Raw genomic sequence first — 22,502 nt, 5'->3', positions numbered from 1 at the left:
ACAAATGCACATACAAGCTACAAAATGTTAACATCCTTAACTAAGGCAGTCTGAATTTGGTGTCAAGAAAAGCCGAATGACATCCCACTAAAATAGGAGAAGATACAAATTAAGTTTACAAGCTCATAAAAAGAATAAGCCCTAATTATCAGCATCATATCAGAGAGAGAAAAAGCAAGAATAGGCAACATGCCAAAATGAAGCCTGTTTTTTTCTGAAGAATAATTTTCTAGGATTCTTTCCTAAGAAATTAATTAAGACAGTCTTGGTAGCTGTTGACCAACTCAGGCTACGTGCGCAGGAAAAATCAGAACGTGCACTAAAAAAATCCAACTGTAAGAGCCCAATCTTGCAAGGATGTTTTGCTAGCATACCTGCTTGGTGTACAGAAGAATCTTCTGCTCTGCTTCTGGCAGCAGTTCAACGTCCTTCGCCCCGTAGATCGTCTGTGCAATAATTCTTATCTTGTCTAGAATTGGAAGCTAGAAAGACAGGAAAGGGAGCAGGGAGAGAGAGTCAGCCCAATTCCTTTCCTACCGCCATGGGATGCCAAATCAATAAGGAACGTAGCCAATCATGGTAAACTGAAAGCAACATGAACGCATCATTTTCCCAAGCAGAAAACTTACGGACGAGGGGCTGCATCAGAAAATGGAAGGCTTACCCTGAGTGGTGGTGATGGGGAGGAACCTCAGGCCAAGGGCACAGATGTGGCCCTCCAGACCTCTCTGTATGGCCCTTTGTACTCTCCCCAAGCCACACCCCTCTCCTTGGATCACACCTCTCAATGGTCCTGCCTCCTCGGGTGCTTCTGCCTGGCTGGACTTGAACTTTGATAATTCATTTCTCTTGCCCATCAGGATGGAGAGGGGTGTGCGGAAACTAGCTTACTGTGCAAAGGCAAATAATTTACATTCTTTGCTCCACCCACTTCTGGCCCCGCCCACCACAGGAAAGTGATCCCAAAAGGCAACGAAGAAGATTCCCACCTTTGGCTTTCGTGATTAATAATATGTATTTTAAATTTAAATTTAAATGGAGGCAGTGAGAGATTTTACTTTCTTGGGCTCCATGATCACTGCAGATGGTGACAGCAGCCACGACATTAAAAGACGTCTGCTTTTAAAAGCAATGACAAACCTAGACAGCATCTTAAAAAGCAAAGATATCACCTTGCCAGCAAAGGTCTGTATAGTTAAAGCTATGGTTTTCCCAGTAGTGGTGGTATGGAAGTGAGAGCTGGACCATAAAGAAGGCTGATCGCCGAAGAATGGATGCTTTTGAATTATGGTGCTGGAGGAGACTCTTGAGAGTCCCATGGACTGCAAGAAGATCAAACCTATCCATTCTTAAGGAGATCAGCCCTGAGTGCTCACTGGAAGGACAGATCTTGAAGCTGAGGCTCCAGTACTTTGGCCACCTCATGAGAAGAGAAGACTCCCTGGAAAAGACCCTGATGTTGGGAAAGATGGAGGGCACAAGGAGAAGGGGACGACAGAGGATGAGATGGTTGGACAGTGTTCTCAAAGCTACGAACATGAGTTTGACCAAACTGCGGGAGGCAGTGGAAGACAGAAGTGCCTGGTGTGCTCTGGTCCAGGGGGTCATGAATAGTCGGACACGACTAAACGACTAAACAACAACAACAATTTTAAATTTATTATTTATAACTCGCCCATCTGGCTGAGTTTCCCCAGCCACTCTAGGTGGCTCCCAATCAAGTGTTAAAAAAATATAGCATTAAATATTACAAGCTTCCCTAAACAGGACTGCCTTCAGATGTGTTTTAAAAATAGGATAGCTGCTTATTTCCTTCACATCTGAAGGGAGGGTGTTCCACAGGGCGGGCACCACTACCGAAAAGGTAGAGTCGAAGGGACATCTCAGGCAGGCAAGAATGCTTAAGAGCGGGAAGCAGAGTCTGTGAGGGATTGAGCTGGGGAGAGGGGGTGCATGTGTGGAGAGGGCTAGGGGGCTGTTTGGGGGGGGGCTAGGCCCGAAGTTCCCCAAATGTTTATTTGCTGGGTTGACAGTTTCTGTTACTGCTGCTTAGCATGCATTGCTCATTAGATATTATGCCCCATTGTGTATCATGTATGACAATGTGCTTATTATGATGCATTGTATTTATATTACAGTTTCTTTCTTTTTTGATTGGATGGACACACACACACACACACACACACACACACACACACACACACGTTTATTATGATCTATGTTGTAAACTGCCTTGTGGTCTTTTTTGACCAAGGGTGGTGTAGGAATTCTAAAAATAAGTAAAATAAATGTCCTGATTCAGTAGAGGCCAGGTTCCTGTATCCGTAAGACTGGAGAGGATATAGAACGTTAAAATACATAGTGTGCATTCTTATTTTTACGCGAGTGGCGCTATGGGTTCAACCACAGAGCCTAGGACTTGCTGATCAGAAGGTTGACGGTTCGAATCCCCATGACAGGGTGAGCTCCCATTGCTGGATCCCTGCTCCTGCCAACCTAGCAGTTCGAAAGCACGTCAAAGTGCAAGTAGATAAATAGGTACCGCTCAGGCGGGAAGGTAAACGGCGTTTCTGTGCACTGCTCTGGTTCGCCAGAAGCGGCTTAGTCATGCTGGCTGCATGACCCAGAAGCTGTACGCCGGCTCCCTCGGCCAATAAAGTGAGATGAGTGTCGCAACCCCAGAGTCGGCTATGACTGGACCTAATGGTCAGGGGTCCCTTACCTTTACTAACCAGTCAAGCCTTCAGAAAAGCCCCATAAGTGCAGTTAAAACACCAAGAGAGTTGCAAGGGGAGTGCAGAAGGGGAAGGGAGCCTTTCATTTCTCAGAGGGAACCAAAATTCATTGCAAGGCGGAGGGAGGAAACAGTGGAAGGGATGTCAGAACACCTTGGCCCAGCGAGCTTCACTTTCCCTTTAAGCCATCCATCATTCATTAATTAACTTCTTTTTTAAAAAAAAACACACAACCACAACCACATTATTCCCCATCGCTTTGAGAATGCCAGTCAGATTCTGGGCATTTGGAACAAAAAATTCTGTGTCTTCCCAGGGACATTAGAAAGCAATTTGATTATGCTGCTGACTCAAGGGCAAGGAATTAGATTTAGCCTGAGAGAGACAGAGGGGATTGCTGGGTACCTGGCTTGGCTAGCTGTGGAAAGAGAGCCTGCAAGAGCATTTATGATAATTTTGAGGCCCTAAGCCATTCACCCCCCAATCAGCCAGTCTTTCCCAAGTCTCCCACAAGCTTATCAGTGTCCTCCCCCAGAGCAGGTGTGGGGAACCAGAAGCTGTGGAACTACAAGCTCCCATCAGGCTCAGCAAGCACAGCCATTGGACCAGATATTTGGGAACTTTAGTGCAGAGACAGCCAAAGCAACAAAGGTTCCCTAATCCAAAGAGTTAAAGAAAAATTCTAAGAGGGGTGGGGAACTATTAAAATAGGTGCGCAACAAAGGCTAGGGTCTTTGGGTTTATGAATGAAGAAAATTGGTAATTGATGGGAGCTTATTATGTACATATATTTTTGAAGATGTATAACTGAAGAAGTGAATAATGTGAAACAGATAAATACAGTCATACCTTGGAAGGAGAACGGAATCCGTTCCGGAAGTCCGTTCGACTCCCAAAATGTTCGAAAACCAAAGCGTGGCTTCTGATTGGTTGCAGGAAGCTCCTGCAGCCAATGGGAAGCCACCGAAGCCCCGTCAGACGCTCAGCTTCCAAAAATAGTTCACAAACCAGAACAGTCACTTCCAGGTTTGCAGCGTTCGGGAGCCAAAATGTTCGAGAATTAGAATCATAGAGTTGGAAGAGACCACAAGGGCCATCGAGTCCAACCCCCTGCCAAGCAGGAAACACCATCAGAGCACTCCTGACATATGGTTGTCAAGCCTCTGCTTAAAGACCTCCAAAGAAGGAGACTCCACCACACTCCTTGGCAGCAAATTCCACTGTCGAACAGCTCTTACTGTCAGGAAGTTCTTCCTAATGTTTAGGTGGAATCTTCTTTCTTGTAGTTTGGAACCATTGCTCCGTGTCCGCTTCTCTGGAGCAGCAGAAAACAACCCTTCTCCCTCCTCTATGTGACATCCTTTTATATATTTGAACATGGCTATCATATCACCCCTTAACCTCCTCTTCTCCAGGCTAAACATGCCCAGCTCCCTTAGCCGTTTCTCATAAGGCATCGTTTCCAGGCCTTTGACCATTTTGGTTGCCCTCCTCTGGACACGTTCCAGTTTGTCAGTGTCTTTCTTGAACTGTGGTGCCCAGAACTGGACACAGTACTCCAGGTGAGGTCTGACCAGAGCAGAATACAGTGGCACTATTACTTCCCTTGATCTAGATGCTATACTCCTGTTGATGCAGCCCAGAATTGCATTGGCTTTTTTAGCTGCCGCATCACACTGTTGGCTCATGTCAAGTTTGTGGTCAACTAAGACTCCTAGATCCTTTTCACATGTACTGCTCTCAAGACAGGTGTCACCCATCTTGTATTTGTGCCTCTCATTTTTTTTGCCCAAGTGCAATACTTTACATTTCTCCCTGTTAAAATTCATCTTGTTTGTTTTGGCCCAGTTCTCTAATCTGTCAAGGTCTGATTGAAAACCAAGGTGCGGCTGTACTGGAAATTGGAGGAGCAAGATTTGTAATGTGAAAAGCTCCTGTAAAAATAAAGATTCATTTTCGCCAGAACAACTCTCATTGTGGCAATTTATAAGCTATATGTTGGCATGGGTTGTTTTCTTCTTTTTGCAAACTCAATACGTGCAGTTCCTGAGTTTAGTGGAAGGTTTAAAATTTATATGAAGAAAGTGTATGGTTCAGTCCCTGGGATCTTAAGGCTAGGATAGGCCCTTGTCTGACCCCCTGGACAGCTGCTGTCAGCCAGAGAAGGCGACACTGAGATGGAGCTGCTGCTTATATGCCTGTGTTTCTCACCCATGGACCAGAATCATTGCTAGCCCAGCTGCAGACTCCTTTCCTCAAAATAACTTCCCTTTTTCTGCATTATAACTCGAACAACCCAAAGGAGGAAGAGGAGTCACACAGGGTTCAGTGAGAATCCTTACCTCCACATTGTACAAAAACTTGAAGTTGCTGGGGGCCAGCGATGCTCTCTGTACAGCTTCGGCCAGAGCCACGGCTCCTCTCCCTGCTTCGGCCCAGTGGGTGCATTTCACAGCATCAAAAGCACCCACTTCCTTAGCCAACCGGATGACCAGCTGTAGCTCCGCCTCCGTATCAGATCTGCAAAGATATCCATTGACGGAGAGTTATCACTGGGGGAAACAAGTGGATGGTTTTCCTTGGGTCAATGCACCTTAGCAAACAGCAGGAAAATCCAGTGTCTCTTCCTGTACACCCTTTACTTTTATTTGGTATCAGGATAGATAAAAATCTCAGGCCAAGGGAGCAGGCATTTGGAAGGACGAGATGGTTGGACGGTGTTCCCAAAGCTACCAGCATGGGTTTGACCAAACTACGGGAGGCAGTGGAAGACAGGAGTGCCTGGCGTGCTCTGGTCCTTGGGGTCACGAAGAGTTGGACACGACTAAACGACTAAACAATAACAAGCTTTCCGGGTCATGTGGCCAGCATGACTAAATCACTTAGAATCATAGAATTGGAAGAAACCACAAGGGCCATCGAGTCCAACCCCCTGCCAAGCAGGAAACACCATCAGAGCACTCCTGACATATGGTTGTCAAGCCTCTGCTTAAAGACCTCCAAAGAAGGAGACTCCACCAAATTCCACTGGCAGCAAATTCCACTGTCGAACAGCTCTTACTGTCAGGAAGTTCTTCCTAATGTTTAGGTGGAATCTTCTTTCTTGTAGTTTGGAACCATTGCTCCGTGTCCGCTTCTCTGGAGCAGCAGAAAACAACCTTTCTCCCTCCTCTATGTGACATCCTTTTATATATTTGAACATGGCTATCATATCACCCCTTAACCTCCTCTTCTCCAGGCTAAACATGCCCAGCTCCCTTAGCCGTTCCTCACAAGGCATCGTTTCCAGCCCTTTGACCATTTTGGTTGCCCTCCTCTGGACATGTTCCAGTTTGTCAGTGTCCTTCTTGAACTGTGGTGCCCAGAACTGGACACAGTACTTCTGGCGCAACAGAACACCATGACGGGAACCAGAGCGCACAGAAACACTGTTTACCTTCCTGCCACAGCGGTACCTATTTATCTACTTGCACTGGTGTGCTTTTGAACTGCTAGGTTGGCAGGAGCTGGGACAGAGCAATGGGAGCTCACCCCATCCCATCGCGGGGGTTCGAACTGGCAACCTTTCGATTGGCAAGCCCAAGAGGCTCAGTGGTTTAGACTACAACGCCACCCGCGTCTTGAGCTTTACCTAAGAGATGCTATCACTATACTGAGCCAATGATGATGTAAACCATAGAGGGAGAAGCATAGGGAGATTTAATTTTGACTATTAATGCTCACTGAAAACCATTAAGTGCTTAATCTTCATGACATCCCAACCACCACCTCCCACGATTCAGCTGGCAGGAATGAAAAAGCACTGCCTGATTAGCGAAGACATTTTCTTTTATTCAAGGTTGAAAACGAGACGAGAGCAGAGAGCTGCCACAGAACATTTCTCAAATGCACTTCAGAGCAACATCTCATGTGGATGCAGATCACATTTAAGAAAGACACATGCAGGATGACTCACGGATGGCATGGAAAGAGGGGCGGGGACCGGGGAGGAGCAGGAGAGCTTTAATTTGGGCTCACGAACAAGATATTGTGCGGGTAGCTTGCCACCTTTCAGCCGGTCACCCATACGTGGTGGTTTCCTAAGGGAAGGCACAGCCAAACATGGCCCTCCAGCTGTTTTGGGACAACAATTCCCATCATCCCTGACCACTGGACCAGTTAGCTAGGGATCATGGGAGTTGTAGTCCCAAAACAGCTGGAGGGCCAAGTTTGGCCATGCCTGCCTTTGGATGTATCAGGACCACCAAGGCCTTATCAGGAGAAATACCTCATCTGAATGCACCCTTTCCTATGTTACTTGGAATAATAATAATAATAATAATAATAATAATAATAATAATAATATCAAGGAATTGTTGAGTTGGAAGGGACCCAAGGGTCATCTAGTCCAACCCACTGCAGTGCTGGAATTTTATGCATCGCTGTCCCTGGGTGGGTTCGAACCACCAGCCTTCGGGTTGCACTGAGCCACTGCGCCACTGGGGGAGGTGTTAATAATAATAATAATAATAGTAATAATAATAAGCAGAGACATCACCTTGCCAACAAAGGTCCGTATAGTTAAAGCTATGGTTTTCCCAGTAGTGATGTATGGAAGTGAGAGCTGGACCATAAAGAAGGCTGATCGCCAAAGAATTGATGCTTTTGAATTATGGTCTGGAGGAGACTCTTGAGAGTTCCATGGACTGCAAGAAGATCCAACCTATCCATTCTGAAGGAAATCAGCCCTGAGCGCTCACTGGAAGGACAGATCCTGAAGCTGGGGCTCCAATACTTCAGAATGAGAACAGAAATCACGCGGCGGCAGCGCGAGGCCCCATTAGCTAAAGTGGTACCTCAGGTTAAGAACAGTTTAAGGTTAAGAATGGACCTCCAGAACGAATTAAGTTCTTAACTCGAGGTACCACCGTACTGGAGAAAAGTTCATATGCGTCTCTCACACTGGCTGCGGGAAAATAATAATAATAATAATAATAATAATAATAATAATAATAATAAATAAATAAAAAATTTGTACCCCACCCATCTGACTCGGTTGTCCAAGTCACTCTGGGCAGCTCCCCAGGTAAGAGCTGGGAGGGTCCACTTGCTTTTGTGTAGGATGGCCACCTCATGAGAAGAGAAGACTCCCTGGAAAAGACCCTGATAGCCGTTGGGAAAGATGGAGGATACAAGGAGAAGGGGACGGCAGAGGATGAGATGGTTGGACAGTGTTCTTGAAGCTACCAGCATGAGTTTGACAAAACTGCGGGAGGCAGTGGAAGACAGGAGTGCCTGGCGTGCTCTGGTCCAGGGGGTCACGAAGAGTCGGACACGACTAAACAACAACAACAACAATAATAATAATAATAATACCCATATAAATGGTGCTTTCCAGCATTCAAAGCACATCATGTGCATTATCTTATCGCCATCCTTACAAGAAGCCTGTACAGTGAGACAGCATGATTACCCCCATTTTACAGATAGGGCCAGAGAGGCAGACCGTTATCCAGAAGACCTTGTCTCCAGTCACCAATCTCCATACTCAAGAGATAAGACGCTGAGAAGGGTTTCAGATGTTGATTGCACTGTCCAGACAAGTTCATATGGGAAAAGGGGACCCTCTAGGTATGGGGGCGTCCTGAGCCATGTAGGGCTTTAAACGTCAAAAGCAGCACTTTGAATTCAGTTTGCAAACCAAGTGGCAGCCAGTGGGACAGAACTGGTGTTAAGAGATCCCACCTCCCTTCGTTCTTTAACCACCTGCCTGCCAAGCTGAGCACTAGCTGAAGTTTCCGAACCATCTTCAGCGGCAGCCCCATGTGACAACAGCCCTGCGATAATATGCTACTATTTCACTGCAGTTCCAAAACAACAGTCTGAGTCCCCTTTACTGTTTTATTTTCCTGCATGGATAGGCAGGGACTTTTAGCTCTCTTACTTACTTGAATGCATTGACAGCTACGACGACCGGGATGCCAAAGGTCCTGGCGTTCTGGATTTGCTTGTGCAAGTTGCTGCACCCTTTCTCCAAAAGTGGGAGGTTCTGTACGAAAAGGAAAGGGGGGGGGAGAGTTTGTTTGGGGATGAACAAGTGCTAGGTAGCTTTTTGCAACTTGCCAGCTCCCGGTACAGCTGTTACGGCATCTTTAGCCTCTTTTATCGAAAGCATATTCTCAGGATCACTTAAATAATAGAATAGCAGAATTGCAGAGATGGAAGGTACCCCAGGGTCATCTAGTCCAACCCGCTGCGATGCAAAAATCTCAACTAAAGCATCCATGGCGAGATGGCCACCCAACCTCTGCATAAAAACATCCATGGAAGGAGAGTCCACAACCTCCCGAGGGAGTCTGCATGAATCTGTCCATCTTCTGTCTACTCTTGAGTGTTCCACCTTCGTTCTGCCAGAGAAATTGGCCTTTTATGTCTCTGGAACCCGTCGCCAATCTTGGCCAGTTAAGAAAGTTAACGTCCAATTGTGACAGATTTTAAGCTGCTTTATCAACTGCTCTATCTAATGTTGCTTTTTCCGTGGTAAACTGTGCACTGCAACATCATTTGCCGTAAGCTGCCTCAGGAGCTTATATTGGTGGGAAAGGTAAACACTTTGTTTTAGATGGCTAGCCAAGATGCTTATTTTTTGGAGGGTGTCTGGAAGCAAACTCTGATTGCTGCTGCTTCTGTTAGTAACTGCTCTTCTGTGATTTGTTAGGAGTTTTTAATGGATTGTTATTTTAGGGACTTTGTGGATTTTTATCTACTTGCCTTATTGTAAAGCACCCAGTGGCTTGGGCTTATCTAAAATACAAACACATAATCCTCAACCAAACAGCCGGAAGCTACCCTTAACCCCAGGCTACCATTTTCCTGACCTGAATTCAGCTACCTCCCAGGCACTTTACTTAAAAAAAAAAAAAAAAGGCACAGCTGCAGCAACAGAGAGGTTATAGAGAGATAAAACTATTGGCATGGAAAATTTTAAGTAGACCTGTGGATTAAACGAGCAGTGAGCACTGAAGCCCAAAGTGTCATTAGAAAAATGAAGCACTGCAGCTCAGGTTAGGAAGTCGAAAAGGAGTTTTTCTCTTAGGCATTTTGTGTGCTGAGAGCACCCTACATTCTGCTTTCTCAGCAAACAAAATGTCTAAGACAAAAACACTCCTTTTCAACTTCCTAACCTGAGCTGCAGTGGGTGGGGATTCTGGCCAAGCTACAGAGTGATCTCTTAATACTTAAGTAATTTAAATTTCCTCTGAAGCTTTGACTCACCCCCTTTTCAGGATTAATTTCCTCACCTGAAGCAGCTTGAGTCTTTACCATATATTCTTGCTTACATTCAATATCAGACTGCCACTGGCTTGGTTCACACATAACGCCAAGCCGTGGTTTATTAAACTATAGCTTCGTGTTGTACGTGAACCTTGCCAAGTGGCTGAATTACTGTTTACTGCCAACAAACCACAATCCTGATGGTTTCTTGTTGGATTAAGACACTCGGTTCATTTCATTTATAACTTGATGCTATGTGTGAACCTGGCCACGTCATTCCTGATGCATGGCAAGATACAAAAAACACGGGGAAAGCAAAGTTAGACAAACCAACCAAGGTTTAGAGAAACGTATGGCTTAATAGCTGCTTACAAACTGATTTCATATCCTGGTCTTTAAGCAGGGCTTAAAGTCATGGTTTCTCTGTGGCTGGAACTGTGGTTTCCAACAAGCTAGGCTAGAAGTGCTGGCATCAGGTACATGAGGGAAGGAGGTGTGGCCACACAGATCATTTGGGGACCAACAAACCATGGTTTACTGGCCTGGGATTATGATGTAAGAACTGGGTCCCCGAATCTTGGCTCAAAATGAGCAATCCTAATTCCTCAGAGCGGAGATGGGAAGCAGCACTTTTCAGAGCGGAAGTATATGTACTGCATTTAAGGGTACGTACAGAGGCTGCCGAGGCTGCCTTGTGTCTTGCAAAGTTCTTATTAGATCAGGGAACAGTAAATAGAGTCGGCAAATTATTGTTACCTCTTCAGTGTACTCCTTTGGCAAGGGAACTCCAGCTGCGACCTGCAAAGAGCAAAAACCAATGAACTCCAATTTCATTCCCAACCCTGGAGTTTACCTGGGAGCCTGTTTAATTATTATTATTATTTATTATTTATACCTACCCAGCCCATCTGGCTGGGCCTCCCCAGCCACTCTGGGCGGCTTCCAGCACAATATTAAAAATACAGTAATACATCAAACATTAAAAGCTTCCCTAAACAGGGCCGCCTTCAGATGTCGTCTAAAAGTCTGGTAGTTGTTGTTCTCTTTGATATCTGGTGAGAGGGCGTTCCACAGGGCGGGTGCCACTACCGAGAAGGCCCTCTGCCTGGTTCCCTGTAACTTGGCTTCTTGCAGTAAGGGAACCGCCAGAAGGCCCTTGTTGCTGAGTGTCCGGGCTGAGCGGTGGTGGTGGAGACGCTCCTTCAGATTCCTCACAAGCAGGATGAAGTGGACCAGAGGTGGAGTGGGCACAAATTAGACTTTTAGGAAAGGTCCCCACTTCGAGAGAGAAGGGGAGTTCTTCTACAAGGACATAGCAAAGGTTGTGAGTTTTGGCTCACGTCTAGGAGTCCTGCACATTAACATAATGAACCAAGCAGCAATTGTTTCCCTCTGATGAATTCACAAAGAATAGATGGCTGCCTCCAGGGACGTATCATTACCTCTCAACACAAGGCTCTGAGGCCAAAGGAAGAGAGACACCAGACTGTGAAGACGATAGCCAGCGGCACACAAAAGATCTCATTAGCAAAGAAGCAGTGGGCAATGCTGAGGGAATGAATTTGACCTTCCTCCTTCCTCCTGCAGACTCTTAATGTTTTTTCTGGAGAAGAACTTATCTTAGCTCCTATTCCAAGCTAAGCAGAGAAGAGGTTGTTTGCCAGTCACCAGGAGGCTCGATTTGTGTTTGCGTGTGTGTGCAAATCTCTCTCTCTTTTTACTCCATCTTTAGCCACACACACACACACACACACACAGAGAGAGAGAGAGAGAGAGAGAGAGAGAGAGAGTCTGTTAAAAAATAAGATCACTTTGAACTCAAAAGATAAAAAAGGAAGTAAGGTATTTCTAAGACTGGCAAAAAAGCAAACGTTCTTTGACACAGAAGGGCAGTAATTCTGCTTGACATCTCTGTAAGGAGAAGCTAAATATGGCAAATATTCAGAATACTTATCAGGGATTAGGCTACAGAAAGGAAAAAGGGGGCAGCTAGAGAAACTGCCTCTTGCTTATGCCGCAAAGCCTAAGGAATCTGTAAGAAACAGAAAAGCAGAGCATTTGCTGCCTACCCAAAATGGAGATTTGTTTCTGAAACATGGCAGTCTGGTTGCTCCGCCAACGCGGCCAATGTAAACCTAATTCATCAGAGACAAGTCTCTGCAAGGAGGCTTTGCTTATCCAAACAGCAAGGGCCACGAGGGGAAAGGAGCAATGCAAATTAAAAGCCCGACGCCTTCATAACGTTAACCATCACTTTATATACTGACAGAAGCTATCGTTTTTAAATTTTAAAGAAGAAGCAAGCAGAGGACTGTATAGAGGGAGTGGGGAAAAGAGCAAAATGTGTTTTTGTTTTTTGCTTTTCCACTGAAGAAAGAGAATAAACATCATGACGGATGGTAAGGGAGAGGATCAGAATCAGAAAAAGAAACCGAGGGAGATTGGAGAGGAATTGAGAGCACTGGCTACCCAATAAAGGGCAGCTGGAAAGTGGAGCCAGATTCCTCAACATCACTGCACACTTTGGGGAAGGATAAGTCAATCTGGTGCCCTCCAGTTTTTTTAAAAATATAAATTTTATTAAGAGTTTTCAAGATGTGATAGAATAAAAACCCAACTAGTCTAAAATAACAACAACAACAACAAAAGTGCTAAAGGGCCCATCTATTATTATTTTAGACTAGTTGGGTTTTTTATTCTATCATATGATATAAATGTGATAAAGGGCCCTTATAGCTATTATGTTTTCCTCCTTTCTATTTCTCTCTCCCCCTCTTTTCCCCTCCTTTCTTGTCCTTTCTTTGTTTCTTATTATTTCTGTTATTTAGTCTGATTTTTACTGCATTTTATGTAAAAAATAAAATAAAAAATACTTATTAAAATGACAGCAACAACAATACAGAAAATGAAGGGAGAAAATGAAGGGAGAAAACAAGAAAAGAAAGAGAGCACAGAGTTGTATACAGTGGTACCTCGCAAGACGAATGCCTCGCAAGACGAAAAACGCGCAAAACGAAAGAGTTTTCCGTTTTTTGAGTCGTTCCGCAAGACAAATTTCCCTATGGGCTTGCTTCGCAAGACGTTTCGTTCTTGCGAGTTTGTTTCCTTTTTCTTAAAGCCGCTAAGCCGCTAACAGCCGCTAATAGCCGTGCTTCGCAAGACGAAAAAACCGCAAGACGAAGAAACTCGCGGAACGGATTAATTTTGTCTTGCGAGGCACCACTGTATATATAGCCCTCCATTATATCTTAATTTTTGATCCTCATACAGAGAAGCGAAACCTCTCAGCTCTCACCTGGGAGAGCTTCCCTCTTCGTCAGTCACACGCCCTGAGAAAAGCCACTCCAGCCTGCCTCTCCCAAAGGTCCCTTCTGTCCCATCACCTCTCTGTATGCATCTTCATTTATCCTGAATTTTAAGTCTTCAGAAATCAAAACATACATGTGGATAATATCCACAGGTATTAATGGCCGTGCTGGCTGGAGCTGATGGGCACTGTGGTCCAGAATACCTGGAGGGCACCAGAATGGGGGAACTAAAATGACTTAAGCACTGGTCTCTGGGCTTCCCTATCGCCAAGGCTGCCACTCACCGTAGGGCCTCCACCATGCATCTTCAGAGCTCGGACAGTAGCCACCAAGACGACCACATGGGGCTGCAGGCCAGAATACCGGCACTTGATGTCAAAGAACTTTTCCATGCCAATATCTGCTCCGAAGCCAGCTTCTGTCACTGCAGGCGGAACAAAAGGAGAAAACTGCATTATATTATGTACAATATAATGTATTAGCATCATTCTCATTTTAATCTCCGTCCTTAAGCCATCCACTCTAGTGTGTGTGTTTTTTTGTTTGTTTTTAAAGGTAAAGGGACCCTTGACCATTAGGTCAAGTCATGGACGACTCTGGGGTTGTGGCGCTCATCTCGTTTTACTGGCCGAGGGAGCTGGAGTACAGCTTCCGGGTCATGTGGCCAGCATGACCAAGCCGCTTCTGGCAAACCAGAGTAGCGCACGGAAACGCCGTTTACCTTCCCGCCGGAGCGGTACCTATTTATCTACTTGAACTTTGATGTGCTTTCGAACTGCTAGGTTGGCAGGAGCTGGGACAAAACAACGGGAGCTCACCCTGTCGCGGGGATTTGAACTGCTAACCTTCTGATCGGCAAGCCCTAGGCTCTGTGGTTTAACCCACAGTGCCACCCGCATCCCTATCCAGTCTAGTGTTCAACTTGGAGGAATTCACGCTTTGGGAAATGTGCAAGAGTTTCCCAAAACGGCAAGAGCGAAACGAGGAAACGGAACTGCCTGAAGCACAACTGAACCAGAGATGCGCAGCAAGGATGAAAACCTGAGGGTTTAATAACTCCTCTTTCCTTTCTATTCACACACCTCCAGCAGACGCTCCCCAGGCATGGCATTAATAAGCAGCAGCAGCAAACTAGGAGAGGAAGGGCAGTGACGATGCCACAAAGGGTAAGGCATTCCTAGCAGAGATCCGGCAAGCCCCTGAGTCTCTCAACTCCTAGCGCTCAGCTTACCTGGCCTCCCATCACCCAAGTCGCTGCAGCACACCTGGAGGGAGAGGGGCAAGGCAGTGATGTGGCCAGCATGGTGCAAACACATCAGCAGACCTGACCTGCCACTTCTGCTGTTTGTGTGCACCACACTGACCTCATTCCTCTAGTCCAGGCATCCTCAAACTCGGCCCTCCAGCTATGGGACTACAACTCCCATCATCCCTAGCTAACAGGACCAGTGGTCAGGGATGATGGGAATTGTAGTCCCCAAACAACTGGAAGGCTGAGTTTGGGGATGCCTGCTCTAGTCACTTCATTGCCCTCCCTCTTTCCTAGCTATGCAAAGTCCTTGCTCCAGCTGGAACAGCGTCAAAGAGTTTATGCAAAACGTCCTCTGGTTTGGGGACCCCAAGCAGCCAGGTGGGCTCCCACAAAAGTCATTCCTTGTGGAATGGTCTCCCTCTGGATACAGAGCAGGCGCTGACAGTACTGATATGTCATTACTGATTCATGATTATCATAGACATATAAAGGAGGATTTATCTACCTGATTATTTTATGGATAGGCTACAATAATATATGCAAAAGTCAAGCAGAAATTGGTACTTGTACAGCCAATGTGCAGGGACAAAGGTTGAAATATTATTGCAAAAATAAATATGTTTGATTTTATTGAAAGTTGGGGAAGCAAATGTATCTGGAGCAGCAATGGAGGGAGGGAAAAAGAAGGAACCTTGGGGTGGAGCTGGAAGTCAGCTTTTAAATTTGTACTAATTTGGTGACAATTCGATTAAAATTATGGAAAATCAATAAAAATAACTGGCAAAAAAGTAAAAAAAAATCACCCCAAAATAAAACCTGTTCCTTAGATTTGGAAGATGCAGATTTTCAAACCCTCATGGTGTTTCATGTGTTTTAGTGGATTGTCTTAAGTTATTGTGTTGCATTTTGGGAATCAAGATTATTTTGGTTTGCCTGAGAATGTCCAGGTCCTCAAACGGAAGACAATCTTACTCGGCTATAAGTGATCGTCAGAGAAGAAGATGATGTTGCACTCTGTCTCAGTTACTTCTGATTTAAAGCCTGCATGTAAATATTCTAAATAAATAAATGATGGCAGCCGGAAGGGTGAACCAAAGTGACAAAGCCCATTTTCTCAGCCACTTCACCCACTTTGAAACCAGCTGTTTTGTCTGGCTATAATCCCAGGGTGAGGTGAAATTATTTTGGTGCGATTTGAAACAGAGGTGCAGCCATTTTGTTTCCCCCATGAAGTTCTGTTCTGAGGTGCTCTTTGAGAATATGGTGGAAAACACAGCCACTTCCTTTGCTATTCCCTGGGGGCTGCCAGTTCAGTGGACAGAAGCTGAATTTATGCAGAAAAACACACCCTTCTACAGAGTGGGCGGCTTGTTCCTCAAGCATCTCATTTTATCCGTGAGGTGCAGTGTTAAACACACCTCCAGAGAAAGGGCAGTGACTGAAGCAGGCTTGTTAAATAGATGAACTCACAGCGTGTTGTTCCTTGCAAGCCTTTCTGAACAACACAAGACTTTTGTTTTAGGCTTGAATTTCTCTCTGCCCTTTTATTTTATTTTTAAAAAACAAGAATTGCCTTGCAAAAACCCGTAGCAGTTCTATGCATGCCCAAACAGAAGCAAGTCCACTGTGTTCAATACGACTTACACCCAAGTAAACAAGCCGAGGAATCGTTGAAAAGATTATGGGAAACAAACTTGGGGAAGGGGACACAACTTAACAAAGCTATTCCTCTTTGAATTACTAGGTCAATTTCACAAATGTTTTTCAGTGCAACAGCAATAATAGGGAACCCATGGCCCTCCAGATGTTGCTGGACTCCAACTCCCATCATCCCCAGCTAGAGAGGCCAACAGGGATCATGGGAGTTGTAGTCCAGAAACCTATGGAAGGCCACAGGTTCCCCCACTCACTGCATCGTGCAGCCGTGAATTCTGTAAGTAAATGGTGCACAGAGACTCACCCACAAACCCTTCCTTGCCGACGAGCTTCAGGGCAATCTTGTCTGCCAGGACAGATGAGTTGCCATGGGCAATGTTGGCAAATGGACCAGCGTGGACAAATACAGGGTTGCCCTGTGAAGAGAAGGGGGAAATGCAAATGGAAGAAGGAAATGCAAAGGGAGAACAGCTGCTTTGCCACCTGGAATGCTGCAATCCCAGCGCACACTTAAAAGGTAAAGGGACCCCTGACCATTAGGTCCAGTCGTGGCTGGCTATGGCGTTGCGGCGCTCATCTCGCTTTATTGGCCAAGGGAGCCGGCGTACAGCTTCCGGGTCATGTGGCCAGCATGACTCTGGCAAACCAGAGCAGCGCACGGAAACGCATTTACCTTCCCGCCAGAGTGGTACCTATTTATCTACTTGCACTTTGACGTGCTTTCGAACTGCTAGGTTGGCAGGAGCAGGGACCGAGCAACAGGAGCTCACGGGGGATTCAAACCGCCGACCTTCTGATCAGCAAGCCCTACGCACAAATTCCATGGATCTCAATGGCACTTGCTTGCGAGTAAGCATGTGTTAGGGCTCTAAAAATCTTGCAGCACTTCAAGTGTCTCTGGTGAAACAACCCAACAAAATGGAAATTGAGCAGAACTGAAAACCAGCAGGAAAAATCAGTCCATCACAGTCCCTTCTGTGTCGCCCCAAGTTGAGCGATTTTTATTGTAATTGTTAAGAGTGAATTTAATTATTATTTGCTGGTGTTTTGAAAGTTAATTTTGTTGTGTTCTATTATATTCTAACACATCACTGAATATCACTTTATATGACATAAGTCGTTCATTTTTAAAGTTAGGTTTCATTATGCCTTTTTGTACTGGATCAGATTATTATAAGGTGTGTATATTTTGTTGCTGTGTATAGCAATATAGAAAGATGGTATACAAATTGAAAGTGAAATGAAATGAGACGCTCTCTTTCTGCGCCAAACAGTTCTACAGGAGAGGAGGGACCTCTCACTTCTCAAGCCAAATCCTTTCCTGCACAGAATGGGCAGGATCCAGGAAGTTTAAACCTTTCTGGCTCCTTCAGGAATGCAGACGGCAACCCCCCACCTCCACCTCTGCTAGCTGAGGGTAGGGGAAGAAGATGCAATCTTGCCTCTTAGGAACTGGCTTCCCTCATAGCTCAGAGTCCTTTCTTGGCCACCCCCACACCTTCTGGGAATGTGACAACTCTGTAAACCACATCCATTCCTGCTGCGTTATATTTTGGTACTTAACTTTAAACAGCAAGAGCTTTGCCTCTGGATTAAGAGCCTGCAGGGTTTGCAAGAATCCCTGTTGGATCAACTAGGCTAGCATCCTGATTCCAAGAACACCTCTGGATAAACAACACTTCCTCTTGATTTCCTCGCAGTAACTTGTATTCCATGCCTCTGCATGGGGAGGTTCTATTGATCATGGCCAGTTGCCCTTGACAGATCTATATAATTTCTATTTTAAGCAACATGAAGACCAACCCCTATTTACAACCTGTGTGCTCTGAGGTAAGGCACAAGCCTAGTAGCAGAGAGCCACCAGCTCCCGACTGGACCACCAGTGGCCTGGGGGATCTGTTGAGGCAGCCTTTGTCCCTCCTTCCCCAGCCATCCCCCCCCCCCTTGGGGGCAGGCAGAAGAGGATAAATCCAGGCCAGGGATCTAGTGCCATCAGCAGCTGATGCCACTCTGAGATTATTTTTCTACCATTTCATAGATTAAGGGTCTCATGACTGAGCTATCCCATTTGTTTGTGTTAATGTTTTTTAATCGCAAATCACTTTGGAAACACAGCAAACAAACAAGGCAAACCATGAAGGGGTGACTGGTTGTCAGGTGCAAAATGTTCTTGAGAACCACTGCCTCACAGCGTTGGGTGGCAGGTAGGTTTTCCGATTTCCAACTGAAAGCACAAAGCTTGCACAAGATATGCACTTACCTCCAGAGTCTGCATGAGGTTTGGCTCAATAGCATCTTTCATCAAAACTGCCAGGGCACCACTAACCCCCTAAAGAAAGAAGTGTTTAGAGTTACCTGGGTGGCTGTTCTGACCAATTTCTTCAGGTTTAGGATGCTCCAAGAACCGCAAGGGAGCCCACTATTCTACCTTGACAGAAATAGGATGCTAAACGAACACAGAGGAGGATGCCATGCTCACCATTTTTAAAATTCCACAATTACAGGCAGGTTAATTTCACACATGTACGATCTACCTCTGGGATAGTGCTCGAGTGCCGAAGAGACCAGCCTTGGTGCGTGCGAGGCCTCTACTTCTCCCTATTTTTAATTTTAAAATGTAAATTAAAGCTGGTGTCCAGGGCAATTTACCTTCGGCACACAATGGGATTCTGGAGCAGGGCCTCCTCAGACTACCTGAATCACAAGGGGCTCGCAAAGAAGAAGATGCTCCACAGGTTCTGCTTCGTTCCAGCGCTGTAGGGGGTTGGACTAAATCAGGCATAGGCAAGCTCAGCCCTCCAGATGTTTTGGGACTACAATTCCCATCATCCCTGACCAATGGTACTGTTACCTAGGGATCATGGGAGTTGTAGTTCCAAAAAACATCTGGAGGGCCGACGTTGCCTATGCCTGGACTAGATGACTCTTGGGTCCCCACTCCACAATACCATGATTCTAAGTTATCCTGGGGCCAGCTTAGGTTTACGGCCTACGTACCAGATCTTCTGTGGTAATTGGAACACCTTTCTTGCTGGAAGCCACCACCATTTTGGCTAGGCGACGCCTCATGTCCTCCAGGCCATCTGTGAGAGCCAAGACCGCCATGATTTCACTGGCAACTGTGATGTCGAACTGAGCCTGCCGGAGGGAAGGACAGGGTCAAAAACAGTCTCCTTTCAACCCAAGCGACATTTTTTTGTTTTAATGGAGAACCACTGTCTCCGGATACAAACTCTATAGTGGGGATGTGGGGTGGGGGACTCTTTCTTGCCTCGCAAGGGCCCTGTTTCCTTGGAGGGAAGCGGTTGGGGGCTGCATGCTGGTGGATGGGCAGGGCTCCTGCAAACTGCAGAGGTTGAGATAAGACGAGGGGATTTCGACAGGGATAGCTTGTCCTGCAAACAACACCCACTGACATTCCCAGAGCTTTGCCTTCTTTTGTATCTGGGCACCCTGGTGGTGGGGAGGGCCAAAGTGGGCAAGCGAACACCCCTCTCCTTCACCCCATACACTTTGTTCAATCCCGGACCTCTGGGTAGCTGAATTGCTTAGCAGAGCTTTGCAAACTTGTCATATCGGTGACACACTTTTTAGATATGCATCATTTCGCGACACGGTACTTCAGTTTTACTAGCAAGCCAGAGGTTTAAACTAACCCCTTTCCAGCCCCATGAAGAGCATAGGGAGCATTCACGTGACACACCTACACACTGCAGCCGACATGTTAACGTGATGCGACACACAGTTTGGAATGCTCTGGGTTAGAGTGTGATGCTGATAACGCCAAAGTTGCAGGTTTGATTCCAGTAAGAGACAGCTGCCTATTCCTGCATTGCAGGGGCTTGGAGTAGATGATAGGCCCCCTTCCAGCTCTATGATACCCCTGGCAAAGGTGGGGAGCCTCAGACCCAGGGGACGAATATGGCACCTCAAGCCTCTCCATCCCACTCAGGACTCTCTCCATGCCACATCTCCTTGACCCTGTTCATTGCCCTCCTCAAGTGGGTTTGCCTGGCAGGAATGTGTCCTTGAAAAAGAGTTTGGATTTGATATCCCGCTTTATCACTACCCGAAGGAGTCTCAAAGCGGCTAACGTTCTCCTTTTCCTTCCTCCCCCACAACAAACACTCTGTGAGGTGAGTGGGGCTGAGAGACTTCAGAGAAGTGTGACTAGCCCAAGGTCACCCAGCAGCTGTATGTGGAGGAACGGGGAAGCGAACCTGGTTCACCAGATTACGAGTCTACTGCTCTTAACGACTACACCACACTGGTTCTCGCCATGAACTGCAAGAGTTTCTCTTGCTTGCGTGGACGGCAAGATGGATTTTTGTGGTTAACAGGTGAGAGAAGCATTAGACCCAGGGGCCAATGCGGCCTTTTTGCTTGGCCCCCAAGACGCTTCCCAGGTCACCCACATCCTGCAAGCTACACCTTCCTTGAGTGCTTTTCCCTTTCTGGAATGAATCCTTGAACTGTTAGTATTTCATGCATCCGATGCTGCAGATGTGATCGGTGTAAATCACACGCCTGTCTGGGAAGACGGTGGGAACGGAAGACAGCCTTTTCTCTCTTCCGTTGTGGGTACTGTTGGGACTGTACTTCTGCTTTTACTTCGTCCTGTTCTCTCTCGGAGCTGATGAGAGAGGACGTCATAATTCTTTGTACATCGTGTGTAAATAAATACGTAGATTAGCTCTACGATGTCTCACGCTTCTTGCTGTGCAATGCTAGAAGATTAGTGTGCATATGCCATCTGGTATATGTCGCTGAGCACACTGGAGAAGAAGGGAAATGCCTTTTCCAGAACTGCGCACACCGGAGGATGCTTGGTAGTGCGGGGGCTACAGGAGCACCCCAGGGCGTTTTCCAACATGAACTGCCACAACGCCTCTCGCTTGCCTGGAAGAAATCCATCTTTAGTGTGGCAGCACCACACTTTGGAATTCCCTGCCTGTTGACACTGGGCAAGTGCTTTCACTGTACCTTTTTTGCTGCTTGCTAAAAACATCTTTGTTTAAGGTGTGCAGAATGATGATGTATGCTTTAATCTGGTTTTTGAATAAACAACAAAGGAAATCCCCTGTGTTGCGAAACAGACAACTCTGAACAGCCACAAGCAACATGCGGCTGATAATTTGCTAACAACAACAGTCACAGTCAGTGCAGAACAGTTTTTCCGGATGATGAACTGTTTCAATGGTAATTTTTCATCAGCAAATGAATTGTCCTTACAGGTACATCTAGTAGCAAAGAATCAGCAATCACCGAGAAGTGCAGTAAAAACTGTTCTACGCTATATTCAAAGCACCAATCACTGCTTATTTGCAGGACTGTGACTGTTGAAAGGCATTTTGCCTCCATCTCCAGGTTCTTTGACACTGACTAACTAGGCTCTCTATTGTTGTTTATGAACATTATTTGACTCCGATGATTCATTACTCCATTGCATATTTTCTGTCCATGAATTGTGAAAGATTATAATTTTGTAAATATTTTGTTAGCACATTATTAGCTGCGTGTTGCCTGTGGTTGTTCAAATTAATCTGGTTTTTAGCTGATCACCGATTCTGTTTTTTTTTTTTATGTTCCCAGTCGTTATTAGCTGTTTCCCCAACCCTGATAATGTTAGTGTTTTTGTAAACCATTTTGAGGTTTTATTACAATCAAGTGGTGTCTAAATCTTGGGAAACAAAATATACAAATAAAATAGAGATAAAGGACGGGTGTCTACAATACACACACCTCTCACTTTCGTATGGCTGGAAAGTCACCTGTTGTAAGGTAAGAGTCAACTCCATTGCTCCACCCACATTTTGCCTCTGGCTCCACCTACCACCTGCATGCCGTCCCCAGAAGGGATGAAAAAGGTTTCCAACCACTACCCCTGTCCCACGGGAAAGATTGTGCTGGAAGGTTGTGCTGGAAGAGGTGCCATTTTTTATGCCAAGGACAACACAGAGTCAAGCAAACTAGATGTCTGAAATGGAGCGGACTACAGGGGTACCTTGGTTCTCAAATTTAATCCATTCTGGGGGCCCGTTTGACTCCTGAAATGGTTCAAAAACCAAGGTGCAGCTTCCAATTGGCTGCAGGAGCTGCCTGCACTCAATCAGAAGCCATGGAAGCTGCGTTGGACGTTCAGCTCCTGAAAACGTTTGCAAACCAGAATACAGTCATAAAGGTAAAGCTAAAGGTAAAGGGAGCCCTGACCATTAGATCTACTTGGGGCCGACTCTGGGGTTGCGGCGCTCATCTCGCTTTATTGGCCAAAGGAGCCGGTGTACAGCTTCCAGGTCA

At 45.9% G+C, this 22,502-nt stretch overlaps 1 protein-coding gene across 2 annotated transcripts in view; it reads right to left on the bottom strand.

The window, feature by feature from the left end:
- MTHFD1 (methylenetetrahydrofolate dehydrogenase, cyclohydrolase and formyltetrahydrofolate synthetase 1) overlaps positions 1–22,502 on the bottom strand; it is a 75,769-nt gene that overhangs the window by 17,177 nt on the left and 36,090 nt on the right. For both annotated transcript variants that reach the window (XR_014562536.1, XM_083732569.1), the window contains exons 18-25: positions 19,203–19,343; positions 18,466–18,534; positions 16,510–16,621; positions 13,582–13,721; positions 10,746–10,787; positions 8,663–8,763; positions 5,078–5,255; positions 375–482 (exon numbers count right to left, since the gene is read on the bottom strand). Coding sequence is in view for 1 of the 2 variants with exons in the window: in XM_083732569.1 (XP_083588695.1) it covers positions 375–482; positions 5,078–5,255; positions 8,663–8,763; positions 10,746–10,787; positions 13,582–13,721; positions 16,510–16,621; positions 18,466–18,534; positions 19,203–19,343 (891 nt within the window). In the remaining variant the exon portion in view is untranslated. The remainder of the gene's footprint in view (positions 1–374; positions 483–5,077; positions 5,256–8,662; positions 8,764–10,745; positions 10,788–13,581; positions 13,722–16,509; positions 16,622–18,465; positions 18,535–19,202; positions 19,344–22,502) is intronic.

Source organism: Podarcis gaigeae (genome assembly GCF_964106915.1).
Source record: "Podarcis gaigeae genome assembly, chromosome: 1".
Lineage (NCBI taxonomy): Eukaryota > Metazoa > Chordata > Lepidosauria > Squamata > Lacertidae > Podarcis > Podarcis gaigeae.
The sequence above is the reverse complement of the archived record's forward strand: the minus strand, read 5'-3'. Positions and strand labels throughout refer to the sequence as shown.